General features: G+C 43.9%; 1 protein-coding gene across 6 annotated transcripts in view; it reads left to right on the plus strand.

Moving 5' to 3' along the window:
- herc1 (HECT and RLD domain containing E3 ubiquitin protein ligase family member 1) overlaps window positions 1–12,386 on the plus strand; it is a 242,837-nt gene that overhangs the window by 33,034 nt on the left and 197,417 nt on the right. For all 6 annotated transcript variants that reach the window (XM_078430008.1, XM_078430009.1, XM_078430012.1 and 3 more), the window contains exons 3-5: window positions 3,343–3,438; window positions 4,142–4,336; window positions 11,898–12,209. In XM_078430008.1, coding sequence (XP_078286134.1) covers window positions 3,343–3,438; window positions 4,142–4,336; window positions 11,898–12,209 — 603 coding nt within the window. The remainder of the gene's footprint in view (window positions 1–3,342; window positions 3,439–4,141; window positions 4,337–11,897; window positions 12,210–12,386) is intronic.

The following is a 12,386-nucleotide window of genomic DNA, read 5'->3' on the forward strand; positions in this document are numbered from 1 at the left end:
TATCAAATAGATTCTGTTCAATCCTTTTCAAAAAGGGAGAATGTGAACAATGATGTCTCTTGTGATCATCAGTCCACTGAATCCACGGAGACCATCTCGTGCTGAACATCTTGCATTGAGACTGCACTAATATAATTTCATTCTTTTCACATTGTCAGACTATCCCCCTTCTCCTCCCCCTTCCCACCAACCTCAGTCACTCACCCACACACTGGAGGCAATTTACAGGGCCAATTACACAGCAAATGGCAAGGCCCTGTGAGTCATACAATGTGGAAACAGACACTTTGGCCAACATACCCACACCGGCCAACGTGTCCCAGCTGCACTAGTCCCACCTACCTGCGTTTGGTTCATATCCCTCCAAACTTGTCCTATCTGCTTCTTAAATATTGGGATAGTCCCTGCCTCAACTGCCTCCTCTGGCAGCCTGTTCCATACATCCAACACCCTTTGTATGAAAAAGTAACCCCTCAGATTCCTGTTAAATCCTTTCCCCTTCACCTTAAACCTATGTCCTCTGGTCCTTGATTCACCTACTCTGGGCAAGAGACTCAGTGCATCTACCCGATCTATTCCCCTCATGATCTTATACACCTCTATAAGATCACCCCTCAACTTCCTGTGCTCCAAGGAATAAGAGTCCCAGCCTACTCAACCTCTGCTATAGGTCAGACTCTCTAGTCCTGGCAACATCCTCGTAAATCTTCTCTGCACCCTTTCCAACTTGACAACATCTTTCCTATAACAAGGTGCCTGGAATTGAACACAATACTCTAAATGTGCCTGGAAGGTTTGGGTTTTAAGAGGAAGCTGGATAGATTGTGTTATTTTTCCCCCCCTGCAGCAATGGAGGCTGGGGGGAGACATAGAAGTTCATAAGAATATGAGGGGCATAGATAAGGTGCACAAAAAGTACCCAGGTAAGGAAAATAGAGTCAACAAGTAGAGAGCATACATTTAAGTTGAGAGGGGAAAGACTTAAATGGGATCTGAGGGGCAACCTTTTTATGCAGTGGGTGGTTCAAATATGGAATAAGTTGCCAGAGGAAGTGGTAGATGGATATTAAAATGGTACATGGATAGGAAAGGTTTGAGGGGATATGGGCTAGGCGAAGGCACCTGTTGGGCACCTAGCTCTGTTGGGCACCTTGGTTGGCGTGAATGAGATGGGCTGAAGAGCCTGTTTGTGTGTTAGAACATCGAATTGTAAAGCACAAGATGAGGCCTTTGACCCACAATATCGTACAAATGTCTTGCAAAATCCATCTCTCATCGCTCATGGATCACCTCGTTGCCTCCCCAGAGACTGTCTCTAATTAGAACATAGAACAGTTCAGCACAAGAACAGGCCCTTTAGCCCATAGTGTCTGTGCCAAAACATGGTGCCAAGACTATCACTTATCTACCTGCACATAACCCATAGCCTTCCATTCCCTGCATATGCCTGTCCAAAAGGCTTTTAAATGCCATTAACGTATCTACTTCAACCATCAAAGCTGGCAGTGTGTTCCAGCCACTTGCCACCCTCTGTGTAAAAGAATAACATTTCCAGCACATCTTCTTTAAATTTTGCTACTCTATCTGATAGAGAGACTGTCTATCCTATCTGTGCCTCTCAGTTTTATATACTTCTATCACGTCTCCCTTCAACCACTGGCTTTCCAGAGTAAACAATCCAAGTCTGTCTAGCCTCTCTCCCTATAGCTGATGCCCCCTAATCCAGGCATCATTCTGATAAACCACCTCTGCACATTTTTCCAAAGCCTTTGCATCCTTTCTGTGATGGGGCAACCAGAACTACACACAATATTCCAAATGCACTCTAATCAAAGATCTATAATGCTGCATCTTGACTCTTGTACCTTGACCTCTGAAAGCAAGCATAGAATATTCCCTTCTTTACCACTCTACCTTCAGCGGGTTGTAGACTTGGACTCCAAGATCCCTCTGTAAATGGTCATGCCATTTTCCCCATTGCATTTGACTTCCCAAAGTGCAACCTCAAACCTGCTTGAATTAAACTCCAATTGCCATTTCTCCACTCATTTCTGTGGCTGATCTATATCTTGTCTTGCTGTATACTTTGTCAGCCTTATTCACAATCTGTAATTAACATCTTTCAAATGGGAGTAAATCCTATCCTGAAAATCCCCTCCAATATTTTCAAATTAGTATTTTTCTGTAGTCTTATCATTTTTCTCTGATATTTAGCCAGATCCACTTAATGAAACCGTACAATCCAAATCGCTTATTGAGTTGTTTTTTTTATGCAGCCGATTACCGTCAAGAGCGGTTGAAATTGCTTGGTCTACTGTTATTTTTCCCTCCGCGTATAATTTGCCACTTTTTTCCTGCTTTGGAAATATTCTGAATCTTTCTCCTATGCATCTGTGCTCGTGAGTGGGCAGATGCAGTATAATATAGATAAATGTGAGATTATCCACTTTGGCGGCAAAAACAAAGAGGTAGATTATTATCTCAATGGTGTCAGGTTAGGTAAGGGGGAAGTGCAATGAGACCTGGGTGTCCTTGTACACCAGTCACTGAAAGTTGGCGTGCAGGTACAGCAGGCAGTGAAGAAAGCTAATGGCATGTTGGTCTTCACAGCGAGAGGATTTCAGTATAGGAGTAAAGAGGTTCTTCTGCAGTTGTATAGGGCCCTGGTAAGACTACATCTGGAGTATTGTGTACAGTTTTGGTCTCCTAATTTGAGGAAGGACATCCTTGTAATTGAGGCAGTGCAGCGTAGGTTCACGAGATTTATCCCTGGGATGGCGGAACTGTCATATGAGGAAAGATTGAAAAGACTAGGCTTGTATTCACTGGAGTTTAGAAGGATGAGAGGGGATCTTATAGAAACATATAAAATTATAAAAGGACTGACCAAGCTAGATGCAGGAAAAATGTTCCCAATGTTGGGGGAGTCCAGAACCAGGGGCCACAGTCTTAGAATAAAGGGGAGGCCGTTTAAAACTGAGGTGAGAAGGAACGTTTTCACCCAGAGAGTTGTGAATTTGTGGAATTCTCTGCCACAGAGGGCAGTGAAGGCCAAATCACTGGATGAATTTAAGAGAGGGTTAGATAGAGCTCTGGGGGCTAGTGGAATCAAGGGATATGGGGAGAAGTCGGGCACAGGTTGCTGATTGTGGATGATCAGCCATAATCACAATGAATGGCGGCGCTGGCTTGAAGGGCCGAATGGCCTCCTCCTGCACCTATTTTCTATATTTCTGTTTCTAACTACAGTATATTGAATTGTCCTTCATTTTTTTCCGGTATTGATTATGTTGACTCATTTGTCAAAGTTTTGATCAGTTGTCCAAACTTTTATTTTCAAAGGGTTCATCAGCTGATCGGAGTCAGTGGCGAGAGCCTACCAGAACGCCTGATGGTTTGTGCTCATTATATGAGGCAGCTCTCTGCCTCTTTGAAGAGGTTAGTAACCAAAAAAGTTCTATTGCACATTTTGCTGGTTTGACTATTTCAAGAATTAGTTTTTTTTTAAATCTGTTAGGCAACATTGTATGCTTCAACATAATACTCAGTAAACTTGCACAGACAGTACATCTTTGGAGATGCAACCCACATATCCGTTGAATAACTTTTGAAGTACGGAGACTATTACATTGGTAAACTAAGATGAAGATAGGGCAGCATGGTGGCGCAACGGTAGAGTTGCTGCCTTACAGTGCGTACAGCGCCAGAAACCTGGGTTTCATCCCGACTACGTATGCTGTCTGTACAGAGTTTGTACGTTCTCCCCGTGACCACGTGGGTTTTCTCAGAGATCTTTGGATTCCTCCCACTCTCCAATGACGTACAGGTTTGTAGGCTAATTGGCTTGGTATAAGTGTAAATTATCCCTAGTGTGTGTAGGATAATGTTAATGCGCGGGAGTCGCTGGTCGGTGCAGACCCGGTGGGCCGAAGGGCCTGCTTCTGCGCTGTATCTCTAAACTAAACTAAAAATAGCCAAGTAGTTAGCGAGCCAAGTATCCCTCTCACTGGTTACTTTGATAATTTTGAGCTGGGAATAGGAATACTTTATTGTCACATATGACTAGGCACAGTGAGGTTCTTTGCTTGCATACACAATGCTACAATGCATGGGTGATTGTTTTCTTTGACTTTTGTTGTAGGTTTGTCGAATGGCCTCCGACTACTCCAGGACGTGCGCAAGCCCTGATAGTTTGCAGAGTGGCGATACTCCAATGGTGTCGGAAACATGCGAAGTATATGTTTGGGGCAGCAACAGCAGTCATCAGCTAGTGGAGGGAACGCAGGAAAAAATTCTGCAGCCAAAACTAGCTTTAAGTTTTGCTGATGCGCAAACTGTAAGTGAAATAGTTGCATTTTTTATTCTTCACTATCACAAATAACATAATCCCTTCATTATTCTGAAATATCTGTAAAAATGCCATGGAGCTCTGGAGCTGGCTAGATTTGTCTACTTTTTTTGTTACTAGCCTACAAACACTTTGGTGATTGGCATATTGATGAGGTTAAAAAAACTAATTTTAATGAATCTGACAATATTGTATCATGTTTCTTTGCAAGGTTTTGAACATAATTTAAATTACTAAATTACCTCCTCCAACCTCATCTATTGCATCCGCTGCTCTGGATGTCAACTTCTTTACATAGGCAATCGTTTCGCTCAACACCTTCGCTCAGTCCGCCTTAACCAACCTGATCTCCCGGTGTCTGAGCACTTCAACTCCCCCTCCCACTCCCAGTCTGACCTTTCTGTCATGGGCCTCCTCCAGTGCCATAGTGAGGCCCACCGGAAATTGGAGGAACAGCACCTCATATTTCCCTTGGGCAGCTTGCAGCCCAGCGGTATGAACATTGACTTCTCCAACTTTAGATAGTTCCTCTGTCCCTCTCTTCCCCTCCCCCTTCCCAGTTCTCCCTCTATCTTCCTGTCTCCACCTATATCCTTCCTTTGTCCCGCCCCCCTGACGTCAGTCTGAAGAAGGGTCTCGACCCGAAACGTCACCCTTTCCTTCTCTCCTGAGATGCTGCCCGACCTGCTGAGATACTCCAGCATTTTGTAAATAAATACCTTCGATTTGTACCAGCATCTGCAGTTATTTTCTTACAATTTCCAAATATGATGATGTTGTTATTGCATGTATTGATGACGTTGTAAGTGGGTGATCCTTCTCCTTTGGTAAAATTCCATCTTCAGCATCTTTGTGCCTTGCAGTAAAAGTTCTATAACCTAGTACCCTCGGAGTTTGTATTCAACTGGCATCTTTTCTGGTCTTTTGGATATCATTCCTACTAACACCCCATCACACTTTTAGTTCACTGTTTTTAGTTGTGTCATAGTAGTGTAATACATTTTCCCACAGGAGAAAGTGGTTACAGGCCCTGGTGAGTTTATAGGGAGTACAAGACAGGGAACTTGGAAAATAGAGCTTTGCCAAACCTGGATTTCCAAACAGTGGGATTACAGATTATCAGTTTTAACTGTTGTAGTAAAACAAATTGTATTGACCTTGACTAACCACAGCTACCTTCCTTTGTATGGGATGTCCCCTTGACCCCCTTTGATTTCATTTGGACAAAGGCTCCTTGATGCACTCAGTCATCCATTGCCTTGAGCTCGACTCACAATGGAATTTGGCTCTTCATTCCACGTTCGATGTCTAAACCACCTGTGAGCAGGTTACTAGTCAAAGTGTGCTGCTTGATGTTAATCTCCATGAACTATGCACCATAAATGTGCTGATGATTGAGCGTAGATTTACTGGGCAGTAATCAGCAGATTTTTGTTTTCAACCAGCATAACTTGGCGAGTTTTCATATTGTAGGATCACTTCAACATCTCAACTCTAGGCATGGCAAGTTTTAGAGTAACTGTCTTATATCATTTTATTCTATCTAATCACTCTCAGGTGCTCCAGCCAGGATGTTGTCTGTCTCCACAGCCTTTCTCAGCTATTTGAAAATGGTGGAAAAGCGGATCAGGCAGCAGGCATGCAAAGAGACCCAGTTAATGTTTCGGGCTGAAAAACCTTTTGTTGGCTGTTGATAAAAGATGAAGTGAATTGAATGGCTGAGATTGGAAGTTGTAGTGGCTTATTTATTTGGAACTTCTGGCCAAACATTGTAACACCTGTGGCTTAAAGTATTCACTAGGTTGCCACCATATAAGCTGGTCTTGTTAACAGGTTGATCTGGTTGTGCTCTTCTACAGTCCTCATTGAGCCTAGGATGAATGCCTCTACTGGAGGAATTTGCTTAGTGATTGGACTGGTGTAGATTTCCTGGGCTTAAAGTCCACAGCTAGCAGTGATGGTTATAACTGCTTTTCATATTAGCAGATAGTCAAATGGATTTGTGTGCTTATTTGCCTATTGGAAAATTGGCAAATGGGCACCTACATCCACCTACATCCACCTACATCCACTATAAGAAAGCAGGAACGAGGTACTGATTTTGGATGATCAGTCAAAATCATATTGAAAGGTGGTGCTGGCTCGACGGGCCGAACGGCCTACTTCGGCACCTATTTTCTATGTTTTCTGTGGTCATAAATGAGCATTTAACATGACCTCATGTGCTAGAGGGCCATGAGAATGTTGGGGATTTACAACTTGTCCAGCCCAGTGAGGGAAGTGCCCAGTGAGAAAAGTGCGAGTCTTTGGCTGCGAGTCTTCGGCGAGGAGGCTGAGGTGAGGAGGATACCATTGTTTTAAGCCAGAGCTGGTTATAGGCACAAGGTGATGGCGGAAAAGTTGGTGCGGTGTGTTTCCTGCAGGATGTGGGAAGACAGGGACGTCACGGGAGCTTCTGGGAGCTACACCTACAAGAACTGTGTCCAGGTGCAGCTCCTGAAGGGACGTGTGGTGGAGTTGGAGAGGCAGTTGGATGACCTCAGGGCCATCCGGGAATGCGAGAGTTTCCTCGACAGGACCTATTGTGAGGCTGTCACGCCGAGGGTCCAGGTCGAGCGAAGGTGGGAGACTGTTTCCGGGGGGAGTGGACGTGGACTACAGGAGACCCCAGTGGCTGTGCCTATTGCAAATAGGTATACCCTCTTGGGAACTGTCGGGGCAGAAGACGTTTCCAGTCCGAGTGGCGGACCTGTTGGCAAGGATACACGAAAGGGGAGACCGAAGTCTGGAAGAGCCGTAGTGGTCGGTGACTCCATAGTCCGAGGGACGGATAGAAGATTCTGTGGCAGCAGGAGGGACTTGAGGATGGTCTGTTGCCTCCCTGGTGCCAGGGTTCAACACATCACAGACCGGCTTCAGAAAATCCTAGCGAGGGAAGGCGATCAACCTGAAGTCGTTGTGCACGTGGGCACGAATGACGTCGGGCGGAAGAGGAAGGAGGTGCTACAGCGGGAGTTTAGAGAGTTGGGAAAAACGCTGAGAAGTAGGACGTCGAAGGTAGTTATCTCTGGACTGCTACCGGTACCTCGTGCTGGTGAGGCCAGGAACAGAGAGATAGAGGGTATGAATTTATGGCTGAGGGACTGGTGCAGAGAGCAGGGATTTAGATTTCTGGACCACTGGGATCTCTTCTGGGCTAGGGGTGACTTGTACAAAAGGGACGGGTTGCATCTTAACAGCAGGGGGACAAACATTCTGGCAGGCAGGTTTGCTAGTGTGACACCTGTGGCTTTAAACTAAGTAGTGGGGGGGAGGGGTTAACAAATTGTGAATATGAAGATGAGGTAAAAGGGAATACAGGAGATATTGCAAAAGACTCTCGGAAGAATGGGAACAGAAGTTCTAGAGCGGAAAAGAAATTAAGGGCAGGGCCAATTGTGAACGATGTGAGAGGGGAGGTAAATACAGAAGTTAAAGTGTTGTACTTAAATGCGCGTAGTATAAAAAATAAAGTGGATGAGCTTGAGGCTCAGTTAGTCATGGGCAAGTATGATGTTGTAGGGATCACTGAGACATGGCTACAAGAGGACCAGGGCTGGGAACTGAATATTCAGGGGTACACAACGTATAGAAAAGACAGACAGGTGGGCAGAGGGGGTGGGGTTGCTCTGATGGTAAGGAATGATATTCATTCCCTTGCAAGGGGTGACATAGAATCAGGAGATGTTGAATCAGTATGGATAGAAATGAGAAATTGTAAGGGTAAAAAGACCCTAATGGGAGTTATCTATAGGCCCCCAAACAGTAGCCTCGACTTAGGGTGCAAGTTAAATCAGGAGATAAAATTGGCGTGTCAAAAATGTAATGCTACGGTGGTTATGGGAGATTTCAACATGCAGGTAGACTGGGAAAATCAGGTTGGAAATGGACCCCAGGAAAGAGAGATTGTAGAGTGCCTTCGAGATGGATTCTTAGAACAGCTTGTACTGGAGCCTACCAGGGAGAAGGCAATTCTGGATTTAGTGTTGTGTAATGATCCTGATCTGATAAGGGGACTAGAGGTAAAAGAGCCATTAGGAGGCAGTGATCACAACATGATAAGTTTTACTCTGCAAATGGAAAGGCAGAAGGGAAAATCGGAAGTGTCGGTATTACAGTATAGCAAAGGGGATTACAGAGGCATGAGGCGGGAGCTGGCCAAAATTGATTGGAAGGAGGCCCTAGCAGGGAAGACGGTAGAACAGCAATGGCAGGTATTCCTGGGAATAATGCAGAGGTTGCAGGATCAATTTATTCCAAAGAGGTGGAAAGACTCTAAGGGGAGTAAGAGACACCTGTGGCTGACAAGGGAAGTCAGGGACAGCATAAAAATTAAGGAGAGGAAGTATAACATAGCAAAGAAGAGTGGGAAGACAGAGGATTGGGACTCTTTTAAAGAGCAACAAAAGTTAACTAAAAAGGCAATACGAGGAGAAAAGATGAGGTACGAGGGTAAACTAGCCAATAATATAAAGGAGGATAGCAAAAGTTTTTTTAGGTACGTGAAGAGGAAAAAAATAGTCAAGGCAAATGTGGGTCCCTTGAAGACAGAAGCAGGGGAATTTATTATGGGGAACAAAGAAATGGCAGACGAGTTAAACCGTTACTTTGGATCTGTCTTCACTGAGGAAGATACACACAATCTCCCAAATGTTCTAGGGGCTGGAGAACCTAGGGTGATGGAGGAACTGAAGGAAATCCACATTAGGCAGGAAATGGTTTTGGGTAGACTGATGGGACTGAAGGCTGATAAATCCCCAGGGCCTGATGGTCTGCATCCCAGAGTACTTAAGGAGGTGGCTCTAGAAATAGTGGAAGCATTGGAGATCATTTTTCAATGTTCTATAGATTCAGGATCAGTTCCTGTGGATTGGAGAATAGCAAATGTTATCCCACTTTTTAAGAAAGGAGGGAGAGAGAAAACGGGTAATTATAGACCAGTTAGTCTGACATCAGTGGTGGGGAAAATGCTGGAGTCAATTATAAAAGACGAAATTGCTGAGCATTTGGATAGCAGTAACGGGATCGTTCCGAGTCAGCATGGATTTACGAAGGGGAAATCATGCTTGACAAATCTACTGGAATTTTTTGAGGATGTAACTAGGAAAATTGACAAGGGAGAGTCAGTGGATGTGGTGTACCTCGACTTTCAGAAAGCCTTCGACAAGGTCCCACATAGGAGATTAGTGGGCAAAATTAGGGCACATGGTATTGGGGGTAGGGTACTGACATGGATAGAAAATTGGTTAACAGACAGAAAGCAAAGAGTGGGGATAAATGGGTCCCTTTCGGAATGGCAGGCAGTGACCAGTGGGGTACCGCAAGGTTCGGTGCTGGGACCCCAGCTATTTACGATATACATTAATGACTTAGACGAAGGGATTAAAAGTACCATTAGCAAATTTGCAGATGATACTAAGTTGGGGGGTAGTGTGAATTGTGAGGAAGATGCAATAAGGCTGCAGGGTGACCTGGACAGGTTGTGTGAGTGGGCGGATACATGGCAGATGCAGTTTAATGTAGATAAGTGTGAGGTTATTCACTTTGGAAGTAAGAATAGAAAGGCAGATTATTATCTGAATGGTGTCAAGTTAGGAGGAGGGGGAGTTCAACGAGATCTGGGTGTCCTAGTGCATCAGTCAATGAGAGGAAGCATGCAGGTTCAGCAGGCAGTGAAGAAAGCCAATGGAATGTTGGCCTTCGTAACAAGAGGAGTTGAGTATAGGAGCAAAGAGGTCCTTCTACAGTTGTACCGGGCCCTGGTGAGACCGCACCTGGAGTACTGTGTGCAGTTTTGGTCTCCAAATTTGAGGAAGGATATTCTTGCTATGGAGGGCGTGCAGCGTAGGTTCACTAGATTAATTCCCGGAATGGCGGGACTGTCGTATGTTGAAAGGCTGGAGCGATTGGGCTTGTATACACTGGAATTTAGAAGGATGAGGGGGGATCTTATTGAAACATATAAGATAATTAGGGGATTGGACACATTAGAGGCAGATAACATGTTCCCAATGTTGGGGGAGTCCAGAACAAGGGGCCACAGTTTGAGAATAAGGGGTAGGCCATTTAGAACGGAGATGAGGAAGAACTTTTTCAGTCAGAGGGTGGTGAAGGTGTGGAATTCTCTGCCTCAGAAGGCAGTGGAGGCCAGTTCGTTGGATGCTTTCAAGAGAGAGCTGGATAGAGCTCTTAAGGATAGCGGAGTGAGGGGGTATGGGGAGAAGGCAGGAACGGGGTACTGATTGATAGTGATCAGCCATGATCGCATTGAATGGCGGTGCTGGCTCGAAGGGCTGAATGGCCTACTCCTGCACCTATTGTCTATTGTCTATTGTCTATTGTCAAAGTCATTTCAGAGTCGGGTACAGAAAATGATATTGGAAACTAATTCTCACTGATCATTTGGAAACCAGGAATTGTGCTGGAGGGCATGCTGGAAGAAGCTGTGTACTCCCAATGGGATGATCAGTAAACTCATGTGTCTAGAAGATCTGCCCCAAAATGTTTCATGAATGCATACAGAACAAAGGTATAACAAGGCTTTCCGTAGTTATAAGGATGCCCTTAAACTTATTATGAATCCAAATAGCTTATGGAGGCATAACACTTGTCCTAGTTCTTAGTGAATGTTTTATGTGTGACTTTACAGAAAAGGGCAGGATGAAATATTGCAGTTAAGAGATGGTGCAATAAAAAGAGGGAAAATGTATAGTTTTTGAAAGCACTCGGCCCAGATAAATGTGAAGCTTGGCTGTTTGGAGAACCAAAGAAGGAAACTGTTTCTAATCCTCCTTAGCTTTTGGAACATGGTGCTATGTTACTGGGAAGGCTGGGGCTCTACCAATGCAGTACATGGCTTTAAAGGAGGAGAGGAATTAGAAATGGTTGATGATCAAATCATTAGAGGGAAAAAAGGGATTGTAAATTAACAATTAAAAAAGTTCATGTTGGTCAAGGATATTAAATGTGGACTTATTCATGTGCTTTATCTGACCAATCAGATTTTATGAAGATATAACAATGAAGATTATGCATTTAGTATAGTCTACTTGAAATATTGCAAAACATTTGACAAGATTCACATAGCAGACTGAATACTAAAATAAAACTGTGGATCCAAGCAACATTAACAAATTGAATACAAAATTAGTTCAGTAACATGAATAATGGTTGAAGGTGTTTTCCATTGTCCTTCCATGGGGATCAGTGCTAGGCCCCATGTTTTTTGAGTTAGTTATCAATGATTTTAATGAAAGTGTAGGTTGCATTATTGTTTAATGCAACAGTTCCAGAGACACTGTCAAATGTCCGCAGAGAGGTATTGAGCTGTACTCTACCTTATGGAAGGATCGTTCAGAAGCATGGTAACAGAGGAGGAGAAGAAACTGCTCCTGAGTACAGAAGCTGGATAAATTGTTGTATTCAATCATTTCTATATAATGTACCTTTTTAAATCACGTGCATATTGTGATTTCAGTTCATTGTCATTGGGTTTTTGTTTCCCTCTTAGATTGAAGCTGGACAGTATTGCACGTTTGTCATTGCATCTGATGGATCAGTAAGAGCATGTGGCAAAGGCAGTTATGGAAGGCTTGGTCTAGGCGACTCGAATAACCAATCAGCGTTGAAAAAATTAACTTTTGAGCCACATCGAGCAATCAAAAAAATCTCCTCATCAAAAGGCTCTGATGGTCATACTCTGGCCTTTACCACAGAGGGAGAAGTCTTCAGCTGGGGTGACGGTGACTACGGCAAACTTGGGCATGGTAACAGCTCAACACAAAAATACCCGAAGCTCATTCAAGGGCCTCTGCAAGGGAAAGTAAGTGGTAGTGATTTTTATAAGAATTTTATTCCTGTTTGATTGTTGAATTTGCTTGCCTTTTTTCTTGTTGCAAAAGGAAGACCTGACTCATTAACTCGACAAATGTAATGAATCCCATCTGTTCTGAAACAAAGTGAAATATTTCTATTGGATTTTTACCATTCGTATTGATGT

The sequence above is a fragment of the Rhinoraja longicauda genome, chromosome 38, assembly GCF_053455715.1.
Source record: "Rhinoraja longicauda isolate Sanriku21f chromosome 38, sRhiLon1.1, whole genome shotgun sequence".
Taxonomy (NCBI): Eukaryota; Metazoa; Chordata; class Chondrichthyes; order Rajiformes; family Arhynchobatidae; genus Rhinoraja; species Rhinoraja longicauda.